The following is a 21,949-nucleotide window of genomic DNA, read 5'->3' as shown; positions in this document are numbered from 1 at the left end:
CCATGCTGATCTCGTTGTAAAATCATGGCTCAATTGTCAAAAATCTAGGTGGTGATGATTCCAAGCTCGGATGCAAAGAGGCCTAGGTTTTATTCTGCTATATTCAAAAGTTTTATAGATGTGTTTCACAAACCATTCTTGAAGATTACACTTTCGCAGGACAATGGTGATGTAAAAAAGTAATCAGCACTCCGAATTTAAGTTACACTTCTTTTTAATTATTTTTGCTGCAATATAACGTAACACACAAAACATCACTTCACAATACAAAACATACTTGAAAACATCTTCCTCACTGTTAAAGTTCACATTTTATAAGCTGACTACAATATGTGTCTTTCCAACATGATGTCCAAGACTTGACTTTTTCAGGGTCCGACTGTCTAACTAACTACTAATAATTGCTTACGCACCCAAAAATCAGAGTTACAAGTACGTCAAAGATCATTGTGACAAAAGAAAGAATACACATAAGAATAATATCACTGCAATATAAACATATCGATGTATCAAAGCACCTCTACATTAATCAAATCAAATCTGAATGTTGTCTCAGAAATATGGTAACTACTTTACAGAAACACAGTAGAATATTGCTGGTATCGAGAGGTTGAATTGAGGTGTCGTAATGGTTACGTAATTCAAGTACCATTACACTGTCACTGTCTCGACCGGCGTCAGGCCCACGGACACCTACCCAGATGGGCTTTAAACAAGGCGGACTGGGAAACTTTCACCTCTGTTGTCCCTGTTGAATGTCTCACACACGGTAACATCAATGTGATGGTTGAGCAGGTGACTACAACAATCTTTTCTGAGGCGAAAACACGGTCCCTCGCTCTTTAGGGTGTCCGCAGTGAAAGGTAGTCCCTTGGTGATCGCCAGAAGTCGCTGAAGCAATTAAGGAGCATCAGCGATCTCTACAGCGGTATAAGCTTCCCTGGAGCACCTCATAGCCTTTAAATGGCTCCGTGAGTTTGCAAACTTATCAAATGACGGAAGCAGGAGTGTTGGGAGAGATATGTCTCGACCATTGGGTGCCATACATCACCTTCCCAAGCCTGGGAAAAGGTCAAACGAGTTTTCGGGTAGCAGACCCCAACAGGTGGTTCCAGTGTTAACATAAATGGCATGTTATCTGCCGACACAAACGCGATTGCCGAGTACTTTGCTGAGCCCTATGCTTGAGCCTCTGCATCTGAGAATTATCCCCCCAGCCTTTCCGTCTCTCAAGCAGCAGCTGGAAGAGGAAGTCCTCTCATTCACTACACACCACAGTGAATCCTACAATGCCCCATTTACAGAGTGGGAGCTCCTCAGTGCCCATGCACATTGCTCCGATACAGCTCCTGCACCAGATTGGATCCACAGCCAGATGATTAAACATCTCCTTGTCATCTTCAACTGGATCTGGTGCAATGGTGTCTTTCCATTGCAATGGTGGGGAGCACCATCATTCCGGTGCTCAAACCTGGTAAAAACCCGCTTGATGTGGATAGCTATCGGCCCATCATTTATTTATTTTATTTATTTATTTATTTCTTCTTCCGTAGATCCAGTTAGTGAGTCAATCACAAGGATATGGAACGTGTCTAATTGTACAGGTTTCAATTTAAACTTACAATAAATACAAGGGCAATTCAATGGCAAATTGTACATAGTTTAAGTAAGACATACTATAAATGCAGTAACAGATACAATGTCAGCTAGATAACATAACAACCATTTAACAGAAAAAGGAGTTTCAAATAAAGGTTAAAGATAAGAGCACAAAGTTAAATCAGATATTAGGCCTACAAGAGTAAATACATGTACAGCCAATCTGTTGTTACAAAAAGTGTACTAATTCCCAAATGCACAATAAAATCAATTGAACTACTTCTAGACACAATAAGTTTAGTGATGGTATACATTTTCTTTCAGATATTCATCCACAGTATAATGAGATTTCTCTGTCAGGTAATCTTTGAAAACTTGTTTAAATTTTGGCAGTTCTGTATGAACACATTTGATATGTAGTGGTAGAGCATTGAACAGCTTAATGCTGGAGTAGTAAACTCCTTTTTAGAGTGAGACGTTTCATTTAGAAATGTAGATTGTTTTTGTTTCTGGTGTTATAACCATGGAATTTACTGTTGTCTTGGTAGATGGAATAATTTTTGCACACAAAGGTCAGCAAGGAAAAAATATACTGTGAGGCAGTTGTTAGGATACCTATCTTCCAAAACAAGTGCCTGCACAAGTGTCTTTGATGGATCCCCACATTAACCTCTTTTTGCAAGTGGGTGGTTCCCCCACAATATGATAGCATATGACATCAATGAGTGGAAGTAGCCAAAGTAGGCAACCTTAATAGTGTCAACTTCAGCCACTGAAGAAATTACCCGTAACGCAAATGTTGCCGAGCTAAGTTTTTTTACATAGATGAAGAATGTGAACTGACCAATTACATTTACTGTCTATGTAAGCAACCAGGAATTTTGTATCTTCAACTTTCTGTATTGGTTGATCTCTACATTTTATGTTAATTTCATCGAGATTACTTTGTGATGTATGGAACCTCATATAATGAGTTTTATCTGCATTGAGTGAGAGACCATTTGAGGAGAACCAATTTAAGATGTCATTAAAAACAGCATTTTTAGTTTGTTCAACATCATGATCAATCAAATAAGCCTTACCAACGTTCTTTGTAAGCTGCTGGAATGTGTTGTGTGTCGGTGGTTGGGTTGGGTCCTGGAGTCACATGGCCTACTGGCTCCATGTCAGGGCAGCTTCCGCCATGTCACTCTACCACTGATAATCTTGTGTCCCTCGAGTCTGCCATCTGAACAGCCTTTTTCCAGATGCCAACACCTGGTTGCTGTCTTTTTGATTTATGAAAAGCGTAGGACACCACCTGTTGACATCATATCCTTGCCACATTATACGAGTGGGGTCTCTGAGGCCTGCTCCCGACTTTTATCCAAAATTTCCTGTCACTTCATACTTTCCACGTCCAAGTTGATGCCTCCGGTAGTTCCCCCCATATCCAGGAGAATGGGGTCCCACAGCGCTCTGTATTGAGTGTATCTCTATTTTTAGCGACTATTAACAGTCTAGCAGCAGCTATAGGGCCATCCATCTCATCTTCTCTGTGTACAGATGATTCCTGCATTTCGTACTGCTCCTCCAGTACTGGTGTTGCTGAGCAGCACCTACAGGGAGCCATCCGCAAGGTGCAGTCATGGGCTCTAGCCCACGGTTTCCAGTTTTCGGCCACAGAGGCGTGCGTTATGCACTTCTGTTAGCATCGTACCATTCATCCAGAACCAGAACTTTACCTTAATAATGATCCACTCACTTTAGTGGAGACATATCGATTCTTAGGACTGGTTTTCAGCGCTCAATTGACTCAGCTTTCTCACCTTCGTCAGCTTAAGTGGGAGCGCTGGCAACACCTCAATGCCCTCCGCTGCCTGAGTAACACCAGCTGGGGTGCAGATCGCTCTACGCTGCTGCAGCTCGACAGAGCCCTTGTTCAATCCCGCCTTGACTATGGGAGTGTGGTTTATGGTTCGGCGGCACGCTCAGTGTTGCGTTTACTCGACTCAGTGCGTCACTGTGCAGTTTGTCAAGCGGCAGGAGCTTTTAGGAGGAGTCCAGTGACCAGCATCCTTGTGGAGGAAGGAATCCCACCATTTCAGGTTAGGCATGCACAACTGCTGGCTAGTTATGTTGCACACATTCATAGTTCCTCTGCGCATCCGAATCACCATCTCCTTTTCCCACCCACAGCGGTTCATCTCTCGCATCGGGGTCCCAGGTCTGGGCCTCCAATTGCAGTTCGGCCAATCCCTTCTTTCCGGACTGGAGTCCTTGTCTTTACTTGCTATACTTGAGGTCCATTCACGTACACCTCCATGGTGTACACCTAGGCTGCAGCTTCGCCTGAACCTTTCACATGGCCCTAAGCACTCAGTTAACCCTGCGGCTCTCCGCTGCCACTTCCTCTCGATTCTTGACGTGTAAGGAGGCTACGAAGTGGTTTGCACTGAGGGCTCAATGGCTGATGCGCATGTTGGCTTCGCATATGTCCATGGAGGACATATTGAAAAGCATTCCTTGGCTGCTGGATGCAGTGTTTTCATTGCCGAGCTGGTGGCTTTATCTCGTGTTCTTAAGCACATCCGTTCATGCCCTGGGGAGTCATTTCTTCTGTGTATTGACTCCTTGAGCAGCCTACAAGCTATCGACCAGTGCTACCCTCGTAATTCTTTTGTAGTGACCATCCAGGAGTCCTTCTATGCCCTGGCATGGTCGAGTCATTCAGTGGTGTTTGTCTGGACCCCAGGTCATGTCGGAATCCCAGGCAAAGAACTTGCCGACAGGCTGGCCGAACAGGCTACGCAGAAACCACTTATGGAGATCGGCTCCTCTGCAACTGACCTGTGTTCAGTACTAAGCTGCAATGTTTTGCGGCTATGGGACACAAAATGGCATAACCTCAGCATGCACAACAAACTGTGTGCCATTAAGGAGACAACGAATGTGTGGCAGTCCTCCATGTGGGCCTCTCGCAGGGACTCCGTGGTTCTCTGCCAGCTCCGCATTGGCCACGCTTGGGTGACACACGGTTACCATCTGCACTGCGATGACCCAGCTCAGTGTCGGTGTGCCGCCCGGCTGACAGTGGCCCACATCTTGGTGCTGTTCATCTTTGGCTGCCGTGCAATGGTCTCTTCATGCCTCATTGACTAATTTAGTTTTACGTTTTATATGTGACGGTGTGTTTTATCATTCTATATAAGTTTTAGTGAATGTCCTTTGTCCCTTTGTGTTCTCCACTCTAATGCTTTTAGGATGGATGTTTTAATGTGTCCCAGAGTGGCTGGCTTTCCCTTTTTATTCTCATGGTCGGCCAGCTACGGTCATCTGCTCCCTTGTTTTTACCCCTTCTACCTGTTTCTTGCTTTTCTCTGTGGTTTTCTTTTCCTGTTTTGTCTATAGTGGTGTTGGTTGTCCTTCTGTCATTCTTCTGGTTCTTCCTTTCTCCTGTTATTGTGCTGTACTTCTCCTTTTTCTTTCCCTTGTGTGGAGTACGCATTCAGAGTGATTTAAAATGGAATGATCATATTAAGTTGATCGTCGGTAAAGCAGATGCCAGACTGAGATTCATTGGAAGAATCCTAAGGAAATGCAATCCGAAAACAAAGAAAGTAGGTTACAGTACGCTTGTTCGCCCACTGCTTGAATACTGCTCAACAGTGTGGGATCCGTACCAGATAGGGTTGATAGAAGAGATAGAGAAGATCCAACAGAGAGCAGCGTGCTTCGTTACAGGATCATTTAGTAATCGCGAAAGCGTTACGGAGATGATAGATAAACTCCAGTGGAAGACTCTGCAGGAGAGACGCTCAGTAGTTTGGTACGGGCTTTTGTTAAAGTTTCGAGAACATACCTTCACCGAAGAGTCAAGCAGTATATTGCTCCCTCCTACGTATATCTTCGAAGAGACCATGAGGATAAAATCAGAGAGATTAGAACCCACACAGAAGCATACCGACAATCCTTCTTTCCACGAACAATACGAGACTGGAATAGAGGGGAGAACCGATAGAGGTACTCAGGGTACCCTTCGCCACACACCGTCATGTGGCTTGTGGAGTATGGATGTAGATGTATAATTCAATGATGATTAACTAAAATTTTGACTGCAATGAGAGGTTGTAATTACTATTCACAAACGTTCACACCAAAAAGGAAGTAGAAACCTATGTTGATAGACAGATACTGGAATGTACAATGACGTGATGTAAGAAAAGTGGGTTACTATTACTGATTATGGGAAATCAACCAATGGGAAATACACGGTGGAACGTAACAATACCAGAGAAGGAAAGTTGCTACTCGCCATATAGCGGAGATGCTGAGTCGTGATAGGCCTATTGCCTGTGTTGCTATTAATATTTTCTCCTAGATCATTAATATACAACTTGAATAGCAAGGGTCGCAATACACTTCTATGGGGCACACCTATAGTTATTTCTACTTCCGTCAATAGCTCTCCGTCCAGGATAACATATTGTGTTTCCTTACCAATAAATCTTCATTTTCATTTTATGGCCTATATGACCATTCTTTCACCAGTGAATGTTTGTGTGTTATTGAGTCAAATGCTTTTTGGGAGTCAAGAAAGACTGCATCTACCTGTCTGTCGTAATCCACAGCTTTCAGGATGTCATGTCAAAAATGTGCAAATAGGTTTTTGCATGTCCAATATTTTCAAAAACCATATTAAGTGATATGAAAGAAGACATTCAGTTCAAAATACCTAATTATGTTTGAGATGTGGCACGTTATGTTTAAAATGGGGACGAACTCAGCCACAAATTCTGTATCGCTTCTGGTAGGGGTTTCGTTGGGCTCTGAAGCTTTGTTCAGTTTTACCAATTTCAGTTCTTTCTCAACAACACTGACACTAATATCTATGTCTCTCATCTTTGAAGTGTTGTGAGAATTACACTGAGGCAGCTCTCCTTTATTTTTCTTTTTAAAGGAACATTTGAAAGCCGAGTTCAGCATTACTGCTTTTGTTTTTCTATCCTCAGTTTAAGAACTCCATTCCTGTTTGTAGAATAAATTTGGTCCTAGCAACAGCTTTTATGTATTACCAGAAATTCTTTGGTTCTTGTGAGAGAAATTCTATAAAATTATGGTATAGTAATCATATGGAGGTTTCATGCATTTCTCTTCTGATGGGCAAACACATTTCATTTACAGTTTCTCTCTCTGTATCTCTATGATTTGGTTTAAACCTCTTCTCCAGTAGTCAAATTTTCTTTAGAAATTAGCAAATAGAGACAGTATCTGGTGAGAGGCTCTCCCACCTGATCTACCACATACATGTGTATTCAGTGCTCGGTTATTCTTCTTCAGAACTTTGGCAACAGTTTCTCTAAATGTTTATGCTCATAACTAATGCTGATGTTGCTCTGTGTCCTAAATATTTTGTTGGTAACTCTAGTCGAGCACAAGATAGTGAGAGCGATATGTGACAATATAGGAGGAGGTTAACTGCATGGGAAGACTATAGAGATAAGGTGTGGATAACCTCATCTGTGTTGCTGTATGTGTTATCTCTATTTGGAATTTTCTGTCTTGGTCGCAGATTGCCGCTCGACCTAGCCATCAGCTCATTTGTGTATATAGAGAACAAGACCACTCGTATGACACTTCCTTGTGTACTTCTGATGATAAGTTTGTCTCTGATGAACATTCACAATCCAAGACAATGTACTGGGTTCTCTTACTTAAGAGGTCTGTGAGCCACTAACATATCTGAGAATATAATCCATATGCTCAGATGTTTGTTAATAATCTGCAGTGTGGCACTGTGTGTAACACTTTCCAGCAGTGTAATAACCTGGGATCTGCCTGTTGCCCTTCAACCACGGTTCATAGGGTATTGCACAACATACGACAGACCAAGTTGCACATGGGTGATGATTTCAAAATCGGTGCTGATCTGTGGGTAGGGATTTTCTCTGTTAAGTATATTTACTGTATTTGAACTTAGAATTTGCTGAAGAACTCTGCCGCAAACCAATGTTAAGGATATTGCTCTGTAATTTTGAAGTTCTGTTGTTTTACCTGCCCTACATACATGTTGTAACATATACCATTCAAAAATTGCAAAAATAATGTACTTAAAAATCATTACAAATAATGAAATTTGAAAAACTACCGATGATTCTGTTGGAACAACTGCCAGTGTCGATCACTGAGAAATAAATGTTTGAATGGCAAATGCACAACTAAAAGGAATTTTGAAAATATGCTCATCTGTGTGAAGTATAATTTGATGATTTCCCAGGATATTTTGTGAATATGTTAATCAACCTAAACACCATTTTAAATAACCCTTCATTTATTGCATTGAATTTCATCAGAAAAAAAAGCATTACACATTTCTGGCAACAATTGACACAGACAGCTGACTGAATGCAGGCCAACGCCAGACTTAACAGGGACTGACTTGGTGGGCATTGCTGCTGTGCTATAAATAGCTTACATCAATTCAAATATTCCAAAGTACTGTTTAGAGGAATACAGCACCGAAATTATAACTAAATGTTGTGTATCTTTGACAATTTGAACACAGGATGCATTACTACAAAATGTGGTAACAGATTTTACATAAGCAGAATTTAAATAGTAAAAAATTTCTGTAGAAAAAATTAGATTTTGTAAACAATTAGTTCAGAAAAAAGTTAATTTACATTTTAATTAGACAGTTATAACATTCTTCCTGAGTCTTTGACACAATATTAACAAATTTATAGACTCAAAAGTATTGTAGGCACTTTTAAGCTAATTTTGAACTGTTATAATGCCTTCTACAACTTGACAAAACCAATTTTAATGTAAAATAGTAGATTTGACATCTGATGGCATAGTATTTAATATAATGACATTTGCATCATGGTAAAACATCAAAATTATGAATCTCAGAAAGATAAAATATCACAATTCACACAACCTATGCAGTGGATTCTATATTAACCCCTTAACATATCGATTTTATTTTTCATATCATGTTCCAAGAAATTTCTTTTTTATTAATGAAAAACATCCAATAATGAATGGAATTTGTATGGACATATAAAGATAGCTTTTAAAGCTCAAAATAATGAGTTACAACATTTTGAAGATCACCAATAATAATGTTCTGAGTTTACTCGCCACTAGACTTTAACTAAAATATCCTGAAACTTGAGCTTATTTTTTAGTTTGTGTGTAGCTATGAAGTCTAACCATGTATTTCACATTGGTTTGCTCTGACATAAGTCTTGGAGGAGCTGGCTAGAGCACAGTGGATGTATTTATGTCACACCACTGGTGAGCACTTGTCACTCTGCTGATGAATCGTCATTACTTTACATCTCTAATGAAGTAACATCACATTCTTCTCGCTTTTTAGGGTGCTAAATTCAGTGTCAAACTCCGGGTAACAATATCCAACCTTTTTTGAAAGCATTGCCTAAACAACAGTACAGGAAAGAGACTGAAAGTGCATAGTTTGTTTTGGGAGATCCAAAGCTGCTCACAGTAAAGACAATATGCAGTGGAAACCACCCTAACCAAAACACAACAGCCAGGCTACTAATGTAGGACTAGATGCTCTCTACTGGCCGAACACTAAACTATCAGTACTGAAACAGATATAAGCAGAGTTTTGTTTCTTTTGAAGGTCTGTTCTTAAGTTACACAGGTATACTAAGAATTTTAAATATCTGTCAGAATAATAAAAATGAGATCACTCAAGGTTGTTTATATGTTACTGGGTCAAAGTTAGGAGGAACAGATTGTATACTGTTGACCATTTCCATTACAACACAAGAATTCATAATGAAAAGAATTTTGCAAGCATGAAAATGTGACCAAAATTCTGACACCAATGTAATATTATTACAAAATTAAAATAAAACTGATACTAACTAGGTGCTATTACACACAGTACCAGAATAATAGCTAATTAGGAAGTATGCTGTCTTAATAGAGTAAAAATGTGCTAATTAGATCCTTTGAATTATCATTTCTGTCATATATTACTTTTAAATAACATTTCCCATAATCAACAGTACCAGAGAAGGAAAGTTGCTACTCACCATATGGCGGAGATGTTGAGTCGCAATAGGCCTATCACGACTCAGCATCTCCACTATATGGTGAGTAGCAACTTTCCTTCTCTGGTATTGTTACATTCCATCCTGTATTTCCCATTCTTTGATTTCCCATAATCAGTAATAGTTACCCACTTTTCTTACATCATGTCATTGTACATTCCAGCATCTGTCTATCAACATAGGTTTCTACTTCCTTTTTGGTGTGACAGTTTGTGAATAGTAATTACAACCTCTCATTCCAGTCAAAATTTGAGTTAATCATCATTGAATTACTTTAACTTTATCCCACTTATCTCTACATAGTACACAGTTTACAGTTTGATTGAGACATTGTATCATTCTCATTTGTAAAATTATCTTTTCCCAACATTTACATTTTCTCTTGTCACAGATTATTTCATTAATTAGCTTCACAAAATTAGACATATTTTATCACAGATCTATCCTAAATGACATCAGGAACATTCTTTCCAACAGTCTATAATACAGAGTCCCACAATATTATTGTACCTGGCCATTGTTAGAAACAGATGGTGGCATTACAGGAAACAAATACAATGGTGACTAAAGAAAACACATTGCATTGTCTATGTTTTCGGGTCAGTGTGCATGTACTATCGTCCACAAATATGCGCTGCTTCGTGATAAGCAAAGTGAAGCGCCCTCAGTCTTTGGTGCAGTAATATTGTGCTCGACTAATAATTACCTGTCACATAGTTGAAGTAACAACAACATTCACTTTATCATCACCACAACATAGTCAACATTATGAACCACATAACCAACATCGCTTCATTAGATCAGTTTGAGAGTAAATGTTGCTTCTGTAACTATTTTTTACAAGATTTCCATAGAATTGCAATGTCTGTTGATATAGCTGTTCTTCTCTTGTGGTCAACAAATGTCATAAAACATACATGGGATAAGCAAACCTAGCTGTTAATTATTTACAAAAATATTATGAAAATGATGGATAGATTGCTACCCACCACATAGAGATGCTGTGTCACAGATAGGTGCAACAAAAAGGCTTTTTTGTCCATCTGTCTTCATTTTCATTTGTATGCGTTTACATTTTTGGAACAAATAGCTGTTTTGAATAAAGCCACTGCTCCTCCTCTTGGGCTGCTTAGTAGCTGTTTTTATCCACTTCTTCTTGTTATGTTTTTAGGTAACATCATAGGATGGAAGCTAGGTGTGCAACATAATTTCTCTCTTCTGTTTGGCACTAATCTTGCCACAGTCACAGTCATATATTTACTTGGTAGTAACCAGTTTCAGATATACCATCTCCAGACCAGAATGTTGTTGCAGTGGAAGTGTAGGCAACAGTGAAGTAGGAGTGTTATATGCTGGAAACCAATTTGCTGCATAAGCAAAACATCTTATACTGACCAGGCACAGTGCTATAGGGAAACACAGTGATGTTAAGTTGACTAGTTACTACATAACATATTCATGTCATCAGATGGTGACATGATAGTGAGTTGAAAAAGGCAGTATATCATTCATGTGATTTAAAGCTACAGTATTTATGTCGCACATAGACACAGGAAACAAGCACGAAGGACACTGAATTAGTTAAAAAATCATTTAAAAGTAAAAATTCATGTGAATATGGTGAAATATCAAGTAGGCTTGTAAAGACCATGCATGCATTGTGTTTTACTCACTCACCTATGCAATGTATCTTTCAGACACAGTTGGTTTCCACAGAGATTAAAATAATCATTAATAAAATTGCGTGTAAAAAGGGAAAAAGAGTCAATGTAGATACCTGTAACTAATCTTGCTGCTATTATTGTTTTCAAAGGTTTAAAGTGCCAGTACAAGATAGTATTAACCTATCCAAAGACACAAAGTCTTTTGTTAGAGTTACGGTTTGGATTCAGCAAATTAGTTTCAACTGACAATGTATCATCATCCTCATCATCATTGTTATTACTTTTTTGTTTATGTGAGGCACTTGCAGTACTGAATGTTAAATTAAGATAAGTAGCTATCTTCTTTAAATTAACGAAAGTATTTGCTTGTGTGGACATTTCTATATTTTTATGTAATTTGAAGCATTATTAAATTAGAGAAAAATATGGTTCCCACTGCTTTTCCTTACAGATTGTCACATAACAGCAACAAAACATCACATGTTAAGTTTCTGACATGAAAGACATGTACAAATGAAATATTGTTATTCAAGGGTGGTCAAATAATCAATGCAGTTGAAAATTTTAAATCCAAAGAGCTGAAGGTTCCTGAAAAGTGTACTTTGAATTGTCACATTGAGGATCTTGTGTACTATTCATTACAAGGATAATCTCCAGTATCACTGACATTGAACTGCAGCCAGCTTGTTTACTTTGCCAACTTTTGAGTTATTGTCTCTTATTCTCAGCTCAGGTAAGGGCAGTTGGAACCAAAATTAGTGTCTAGATACTCATAGACATTAGAGAATCTGGACTGAGGGCCGCAAAGTGAAATAAAAAATGCCAAACTTGTTTTTCAAATGTTCATTACAAAGGAAGAAACAGAAGTAATGCCATAATTTAATTCTATCACCTCTGGAAAGATAAATGCTGTAGTTATTAGTGGCACTACAGTTATTAGTACCAGTGACATTGAGAAACAGCTAAAACCCCAAAAATTAAGCAAGGCTCCAGGGTCCAATGGATTGGATGTCAGATTCTGTACAGAATTTACAACTGGATTAGTTCTCAAATCTCTGGAACAAAAAATTACACCCATTGGTTGGAAGAAAGCCCTGTCACAGTAGTCTATAAAAAGGTAGCAGTAGTGATCCACAAAACTACTGTTCAATCTCATTGATGTTCATTTGTTGTGAAATTGTAGAACAGACTCTGAAATTAAACGTAATAAGGTACCTTAAACAGAATGACCTCATACGTGCCAGCCAACATGGATTTTGAAAATATTCTTCTTGAGGAACCAAACTTGCACTTTTCTCAAGGATCAAAGCAGTCAGGTAGATGCTGTATTGTTCCACAAAATTTCGGGAGAACTGTCGGATGTTTGTAACTTCCTGCCACAGTATTTCGGCGCAGAGTCTTCTGGCCATCTTCAGGTGATACCGACAAAAATGCACTGAGCTCTGGTATTTAGGACCACACTAGCACATGTGTTGTGGATTTACATGGCCTCCTCCATAGCTGGCATAGTTCTGTGATGGAACCGTGGGAAGACAATCAAATTGATATCAATGCAGCGAGTTTTAAATCTCTCAGATGCTGTATTACTTGACTTAAAAAAATTGTCTCAATACCATACCACCAATAACTGGATGTTTACCAAAAGTGGCTTGATTGGGGGTTTCTTGCCGTAGAGCCAGTTACAGTTATAAAATTAACTTTAGATGTGCTACAGGCAAGTGTTTCAATGTTGTCACTGTTCATGTTTCATATAAGTGTCCTATAATATGGTATTAATTGTAACTCAGGCTTTTTGCAGGTAATGCTGTTGTCCATAATTAAATACTGTGTGAAAAAAGCTGCACAAGTATTTGGTCACATCTTAATAAGGTTTCAAAGTCGTGCAAAGATTTGCAACTTGCTTTAAATATACAGAAATGTGAAGTTGTGCACTCAGCAAAATATGGACAAAGAGTGTTGTGACTACAGCATCAGTGAGTCACAAATGGAACCAGTCAGGTCCTTCAAATACCTGTGTGTAACAATTTATGGGCATATAACATTATTATGAAAGGACAGTTGCTACTCATCATATAGCGGTGATGCTGAGTTACAGATGGCATAACAAAAAGACTGTCAGATGTGAGCTTTCAGCCAACAAGGCCTTTGCCGGAAATAGACAAAAACACACACACACACACACACACACACACACACACACACACACACACACACACACACACACACGACCACAGTCTCTATCTGCTGAGGCCAGACTCAGAGAGAGAGAGAGAGAGAGAGAGAGAGAGAGTGCTGAGGCCAGACTCAGAGAGAGAGAGAGAGAGAGAGAGAGAGAGAGAGTGTGTGTGTGTGTGTGTGTGTGTGTGTGTGTGTGTGTGTTTCCAATGAATGCCTTGTTGGCCAAAAATTCACTTTCTGACAGTCTTTTTGTTGTGCGTGTCTGGGACTCAGCATCTCCACTTTATGGTGAGTAGCAACTATCTTTTTCATAGTATTGTTACATTCCATCCTTGGTTTGCCATTGTTTAATTTGTGGGGATATGAAATACGATGACGACATAGGCTCAGTTGTAGGTAAAGCAGACTTTGCATTATTGGCAGGATACAGGCAATATGCAGTCAACAAAAAAAAAAAGATTGCTTAAAAACACTTGTGCATCCCATCTCAGAATATTGCTTTAGTGTGCAGGACCTATACCAGATATGATTGACAAAGGATAATGAATGCATTCAAACAAGTATAGCACAAATTGTCTCAGGCTGTTTGAGACATGGGAGAGGAAGAAAAATACTGAATTCTCAGGTGCTTGAAGATAAACTTCAATTAACCCAGGAAAGCCTGCTTACAAAGGTACAAGAGACAATATGTAACATTCCCATCTCCTTCCAAATACATAGACATTCAAAAGGCATCACAACATGATCTGTAGTATCTGTCACTTGAATTTTCAGACTCATTGGCTGATTAAGAATGGAAGCACGGTGATACAGCTAGACTTGTGATTTTTATTAATACTTTTTGTCACACAGTTTCATATCATGCACCACTGAACAACTATTACAGAGCAAATCAACTTTCCTATGAATATTTACTAATGCTACAGAGAGTGATTCAAACAATAAACGGAGAGCGTGCCAAGCCAAGACAACAGTCAGTGAAAGAGCTTGAATACATGTGACCTGGCACGCAGTGCTGTTTGCTGCCCATATATTCCTGCATTGTTGACAGAGCAATTTACTTCCTTCATCACTGATACAAATGAATGTGCTCCCCTGTGCCTTAATATGATTACAGAGATTAAGCTGCACATGTTACTAGTACTAATTGAAGAATCTATAAGTATACTTCAACCCATTGTTCATCAAGCCCTTGGGAGCCACAAGGATTAGCCTAATTAAAATGTGGACAGGGGTGTGTCGGAAGTCATTCTTCCCACGCTCAATATGAAACTGGAACAGAAAGAAACCCTAACAAGTGGTACAATACTAAGTATCCTCTGCCATGCATCTCACAGTGACCTACAAGGTGTGGATGTTGATGTACAGTCTGTGATTCAGTTTTGAATGCCATGTCTACCATTGTTCAAGCATCTCAGAATGCTGACCTTATCCTTCAGTTCTGTTATGGACTAAGATAGTTGTTTCTCTTGGGCTGTGGGTTATGCAATGTGCTGTACTCATGCATAAATTTTTGGTCACTGTTGATTACTAATTCTGATTTTTCGGGTTTAATCTGCAAAGTCAGAAAGAAAAACCACATATGTCTTGGCTGATGTAGGCTTCATCTCCTTCTGCAGATTCTTCTGTGCTGGAGACTGGAAAGTCCTATCACAAATCTAAATATTTCAAGAAATGATGTACTCACCTTCTTCTTTAACAGCAATATATATTGACCAATTTGTTACAACATTCAAAGACCTCATACAGTACTGTTACAAACTACTTCGATATTAACTGATATTGATTGTGAGGCAAATGCCAGCTAACAGAAAAGACACAGAGACAGAGAGACAGAGAGAGAGAGAGAGAGAGAGAGAGAGAGAGAGAGAGAGAGAGACTTCTTCTGATCTCATGTCACTGCAATTGTCACAGCATTTATTCTTCTGTGGCTCACACCATATTCCAAGGCAGGACCCGATAACACAGGATAAACTGCCCAAACAGCACTGCGTCCCATACTAACTTATTACTTAAATAAAACTCTTATGGTGGCAATCAGCTTTTGCCGGTTCAGAAGATGCTGTGCAATATGTCAATTCACCAGGTGGTATGTTACACTATACAGTATATAAACTCAATATAGGTAATAACATGGCCTCATTCAAAGGGAACTACAGCATTCACATAGTGAACATATGACATTAAAATGATTAGCTCTTCGGCAATCCATTCATAAGAGTTATATAGGAAGGTGTGTGCTATTCTTCAGGCTTAAAGTAGAATTGAAAAAAATGGGTGATAAACCCCAGTTTTACAAATATAACTGAAAGATTTCTTTGTTGAACACTTTTTATTCTTATTTAGAGTCGTTCAGTGTATTTTTTGTTTTACATACTGATAGAAAAAATCTGCATGCATTTGTACATTGTATTTTTCATTTACTTAAAATGTTTTAAACAATATTCTGTGAATTATTTAGTAGTTCATTCCATGGCTGAATAAATTTGCAACACGATTACATTGAATCTTAAGAAAAATAAAATTAGAGAAGACACATTTGCCGGACGCAGGCCAGTTCATAGCTCATGGTCTGCAAATTTGATAATGTGAAGGTTCAGATTGGTCATCAGCCACACTTTGGGTGCAGATATCTATGTGTAGTTACCGCATGGCAGAGTAAATTGAAGACTTGTCCAGGATGGCAACCTGTCGTTTGTATGCCTAAGAAAGAGGGAAGTGAGTTAGCAATGGTACACACTCCAGTTTTCTGTCATGTGGAGCACTGACACACATTACACGTCTGTATAACAATGCATTGCCTTGTACAACAATTATTCACAGAGTCACACTTTTGTTTGACAAAACAGCTTGTATACTAGTACCATATTTATTTATGCCGTAATGTGATTTGTAGCCCACAATAGACACAAAACCAACAACCACCGCAGTACTGCAAGTTTATATGCCAACTAGTTCTATAGATGATGAAGAGATTGAAGAAATGTATGAGATAAAAAGAAATTATTCAGATAGTTAAAGGAGATGCAAATTTTGTAGTAATGAGGGACTGAAGTTTGATAGTAGGAATAAGAAGATAAGGAAAAATTGTAGGTGGATAAGCATTGGGGAAAGGAATGAAAGAGGAAGCCGCCAGGTACAATTTTGCCCAGAGTGTAATTTAATCTTGATTTAAGAATCATGAAAGAAGGTTATACAGGGTACGGCCAAACTTTCAGGAAACATTCCTCACACACAAATAAAGAAAAGATGTTATGTGGGCATGTGTCCGGAAACGCTTAATTTCCATGTTAGAGCTCATTTTAGTTTGTTCTTCCACCTACGCTCAATGGAGCACGTTATCATGATTTCATACAGGATACTCTACCTGTGCTGCTAGAACATGTGCCTTTACAAGTACAACACCACATGTGGTTCATGAACGATGGAGCTCCTACACATTTCAGTCGAAGTGTTCGTACAACAGATTTGGTGATCGATGTATTGGTAGAGGCGGACCAATTCCATGGCCTCCACGGTCTCCTGACCTCAACCCTCTTGACTTTTATTTATGGGGGCATTTGAAAGCTCTTGTCTACGCAACCCTGGTACCAAATGTAGAGACTCTTCGTGCTCGTATTGTGGACGGCTGTGATACAATACGCCATTCTCCAGGGCTGCATCAGGGATTCCATGTGACGGAGAGTGGATGCATGTATCCTCGCTAATGGAGGACATTTTAAACATTTCCTGTAACAAAGTGTTTGAAGTCACGCTGGTGCGTTCTGTTTCTGTGTGCGTCCATTCCTTGATTAATGTGATTTGAAGACAAGTAATAAAATGAGCTCTAACATGGAAAGTAAGCGTTTCCGGACACATGTCCACATAACATATTTTCTTTCTTTGTGTGTGAGGAATGTTTCCTGAAAGTTTGGCCGTACTTTTTTGTAACACCTGTATATGTGGAAGAGACCAGGAGACACCAGAAGGTTTCAGATTGATTATATAATAAGACAGAGATTTCAGAACTAGATTTCAAATTGTATAACATTTCCAGAGGCAGATGTGGACTCTGACCACCGTTTATTGGTTATGAACTGTAGATTAAAACTAAAGAAATTACAAAAAGGTTGTGAATTAAGGAGATGGATTAGTTGAAAGAACGAGAGATTGTTGAGAGTTTCAGAGGGAGCATTATGGTATGATTGACAAAAACAGGGGAAATGAATGCAGTAGAAGAAGAATGGGTAGCTTTGAGAGATGAAACAATGCAGGCAGGACAGGATCAACTAGGTAAAAAGACAAGGGCTAGTAGAAATCCTAGAATATCACATGAGATACTGAGTTTATCTGTTGAAAGAAGAAAATATAAAAATGCAGCAGATGAAGAGAGTGAAAGGGAATACACGTGTTTAAAAACTGAGATTTACAGGAAGTGCAAAATGGCTAAGCAGGAACGGCTAGAGGACACATGTAAGGGTTTAGAAGCATATTTTGCTAGGGTAAGGATAGATACTGCTCACAGAAAAATTAAAGAGGCCTTTGGAAAAAAGAGAAGCAGATGCATGAATATTAAGAGCTCAGACAAAAAAAACAGTCCTAAGCAAAGAAGGGAAAGCTGAAAGGTGGAAGAAATACATAGTAGGTGTGTACAGGGGAGATGAACTTGAAGACAGTATTATAGAAGTGGAAGAGGACGTAGATGAAGATGAGATGGGAGATATGATACTGCATGAAGAATTTGACAGAGCACTGAAAGACCTGTGTCGAAACAAGCTCCAGGAGTAGATGACATTTCATCAGAACTACTGACAGCCCTGTGTGAACCAACCATCATAAAACTGTCCCATGTGGTGTGCAAGATGTATGAAACATTTGAAATACCCCCAGGCTTCAAGAAGACTGTAATAATGCCAATTCCAAAGAAAGCAGGTGCTAATACCAAACCATCAGTTTAATTAATCATGGAAGGGAAGCTGTGGTTGAGAAGGGAGTCAGGATTGTAGCCTATCGCCAGTGTTATTCAATCTGCACATTGAGCAGGCAGTAAAGGAAACCAAAGAAAAATTTGGAGAAGGAATTAAAGTTCAGGGAGAAGGAATAAAAACTTGGAGGTTTGCCAATGACATGGTAATTTTGTCAGAGAAGACAAAGAGCAGTTGAATGGAATGGACATTGTGTTGAAAGGAGTATAGAAGATAAACATCAACAAAATCAAAACAAGGGTAATAGCATGTAGTCAAAGTAAATCAGGTGACACTGAGGGAATTAGATTAGGAAATGAGACACTTAAAATAGTAATAGGTTTTGTTATTTTGGCAACAAAATAACTGATGATGGCTGAAGTAGAGAGGATATAAAAGGTTGACTGGCAATGGCAAGGAAAGTGTGTCTGAAGGAAAGAAATTTGTTAACCTGGAATTTAGTTTTAAGTATTAGAAAGTCTTTTCTGAAAGTATTTGTATGGAGTGTAGCCATGCATGAAAGGGTAACGAGGATGACAAACAATTTAGACAAGAAGAGAATAGAAGCTCTTGAAATTTTGTGCTGTAGAAGAATGCTTAAGATTATGTGGATGGATGTGGAGGTACTGAACAGAATTGGGGAGAAAAGACATTTGTGGCCCAATGTAACTAGAAGGAGGGATTGGTTGATAGGACACTTTTGGAGACATCAGGGGATCGCCAATTTAGTGTTGAGGTAAGGGGGAAGGGGGGGGGTGTTGAGGGGTAATAATTGTAGGGGGAGACCAATAAATGAATACAGTAAGCAGATTTAGAAAGATGTAAGATGCAGTACTTATTTGGTGATGAAGAGGCTTGCACAGGATAGAGCAGCATGGAGAGGTGCATCATATCAGTCTCTGGACTGAAGACCACAACAACCACAATGTGAATGACTACATTTCATCTGAATAAACCACTGGCTACTTTATTTACTTATTTCTCCATTTATTAGAATCTCATGCAATCTGTATTTCAGATCTCATTCACACATAACAATTTGTTTATCTGTCCCCCTTTAAAACCAATTTCCATAATCAAAACAATTTTTATGAGTTTCTTTACTAGCTTTGAAATCCAGTCCTGTGTAACAAAAGCTGTGATTTTTTTTCACAAATTTAGTATTTCTTTGTATTGTTAATATGCAAAAATTGCTGTGTAATAATACATTTATCCACATCATCAGTAGCATATTTATTTTGTGCACTTCACTTTTCTTCTTCTTCTTCTTCTTCTTCTGCTTGGTAGGTATTTGAATCCCTCTCCATTCTACATGTCCCTCCCATAACAATTGATATTCCATAAATTCACTCAGCTTTAAAATTTTGCTTGCACATTTGCCACCTTATCTGTCACTCATGCATCATTTTTGTCATCAAAGATCCATCTCTGCATTTCACTCCAACTGAGACACACTGTTTGTGAGTACCGTAACTGCTGTTCCCATGGGGAATCCTTGCATCAACCCACAGCAGATAACGCTGGTCTGACAGTCTGTGTGTGGAATTTGAACTTAATCGAAATATGTTTTCAAAAAAAAAAGCACTGCAAACTACTCTCTTGTACTTTGTAATGACTGTAGCCACAGGAGAAAGAACTACTCTCCCTAGAAGCTATGTTGCCAGCTCTTGAAACTTCCAGATACTTTTGTAAAATGAGTGATAATCATGATTTTTTTAAAGGAAATTGTATATGTGTATTGAACTCAGTTTTAAATTGTTACATTTATAACTGATTTCGTCTCCTATCTATACAGAATATTTCATGAAACAAGAAAGAAGAATTAAAGATGGGCCTCCTAAGGCTTCCAGATGAAATTCTGCTAATGATTTTCTCACATCTTTCCATTGTTGACCAGGAACGTTTATCAGGAACATGCCAGAGGTTAAAAACAGTTTCATCTGAAAAACGTTTGTATAGGTAAGTTTAACACTTTTATGATATCCAGAATAATCTGATATATAAGCTGTACTGTTTTGTGTTAAAAGAATATTCTTGTTGTACTTAGGTCTTGTATGTAAACACTAAACCAAGAACAGTAGCCTTATTAATAACATTAATCATGGAATGATTGGGGGGGGGGGGGGGGGGGGAAGCAGGGGGGGGGGGGTCATTTGCTTACAGCCATCCAGATGTAGGTTTTCCATGATTTTCCTAAATCTTTGCAAGGAAGTGTTGGACTGTTCCTTTGAAAGGACATGGCTAATTTCTTACCTCATTGTTGAGACAGTCCAAGCTTGTATCTAATGACCTCGATATCAACGGGATGTTGAACCATTATCCTTTTTCCTTCCTCTCTTTCTTTCGTTCTTCCTGTATGTCAAAATTATGAATGTTATAGTTGCGCACTCCAAAGATATGAGTGCAATTTTCTGCAAATCTGGAAGTTATGCTAGTAATAAGATTTACACACACACACACACACACACACACACACACACACACACACACACACACACACACACACACACTAAGGTAACAAAAGTCGTAGGACAACAGATGGCGGTAGTAGCCCATACACAAGGCATAAAAGGGCAGTACAATGATAGAACTGTCATTTGTTCTCAGGTGATTCACGTGTTATGGTATCTGACATGATTATGGCTATGTGACTGGGATCAACAGACATAGAATGCTGAATGGTAGAGGGAGCTAGATGTGTAGAACACTCCATATTGGTAATAGTTAGGAAAATCAATATTCCAAGATCCACAATGTCAAGAGGGTGCCAAGAATACCAAATTTCAGGCATTACCTCTCACCCAGGACAACACAGAGGCCAGTGGCTTTCACTTAGCAACTGAGTGCAGTACTGTTTATGTAGAGTTGTCAGTGTTAAAAGAGAAGCAACACTGGATGAAATAGCAGCAGAAATCAATGTGGGACTTAATGACGAATGTATCCATTAGGACCGCCCAGATCACCCGACATGAATCCCGTCAAACATTTATGGGACATAATCGAGAGTTCAGTTTGTGCACAAAATTCTGCACCGGCAACATTTTCGCAATTATGGGCAGCTATAGAGGCAGCATGGCTCAATATTTCTTCAGAGGTCTTTCAGTGACTTTTTGAGTCCATGCCATGTCGAGTTGCTGCACTATGCTGGGCAAAAGGAGGTCCGACACGATATTAGGGGGTCTCCCATGACTTTTGTCACGTGTGTGTGTGTGTGTGTGTGTGTGTGTGTGTGTGTGTGTGTGTGTGTGTGTTGTTTGTTTGTTTGTTTGTTTGTTTTAAAATCCTGTGTTTTGAGGACATGGTACGAGGACAAAGAATTTCTCACCCTCCCAGTGATTTTGGGCAAAAAGTGCATCCATTGCTGCGAAATATCATTGCTTTGAAACACCCTTTTGGGTTAAAACTCATTGTCAAACTTTTTTTCAGTGAGTAGGTTCTTTCCATGAAGTGTGATTTTTGAAGGACTGCAAAATACTCACCTAGATTGCCATACTCA

The 21,949-nt window shown here is 39.0% G+C and overlaps 1 protein-coding gene across 3 annotated transcripts in view; it reads left to right on the top strand.

The window, feature by feature from the left end:
* The window catches only part of LOC126281738 (uncharacterized), a 174,030-nt gene that overhangs the window by 3,651 nt on the left and 148,430 nt on the right, over nt 1–21,949 (top strand). For 2 of the 3 annotated variants that reach the window (XM_049980923.1, XM_049980926.1), the window contains exon 2: nt 20,249–20,412. In XM_049980923.1, coding sequence (XP_049836880.1) covers nt 20,282–20,412 — 131 coding nt within the window. In that variant the 5' untranslated portion in view covers nt 20,249–20,281. Of the gene's footprint in view, nt 1–12,041; nt 12,066–20,248; nt 20,413–21,949 lie in introns of those variants that run through there. The other variant, XM_049980924.1, reaches the window with a different exon arrangement.

The sequence above is a fragment of the Schistocerca gregaria genome, chromosome 7, assembly GCF_023897955.1.
Source record: "Schistocerca gregaria isolate iqSchGreg1 chromosome 7, iqSchGreg1.2, whole genome shotgun sequence".
In the NCBI taxonomy this organism is placed as follows: domain Eukaryota; kingdom Metazoa; phylum Arthropoda; class Insecta; order Orthoptera; family Acrididae; genus Schistocerca; species Schistocerca gregaria.
This window is presented reverse-complemented; position numbering and strand designations above follow the sequence as displayed.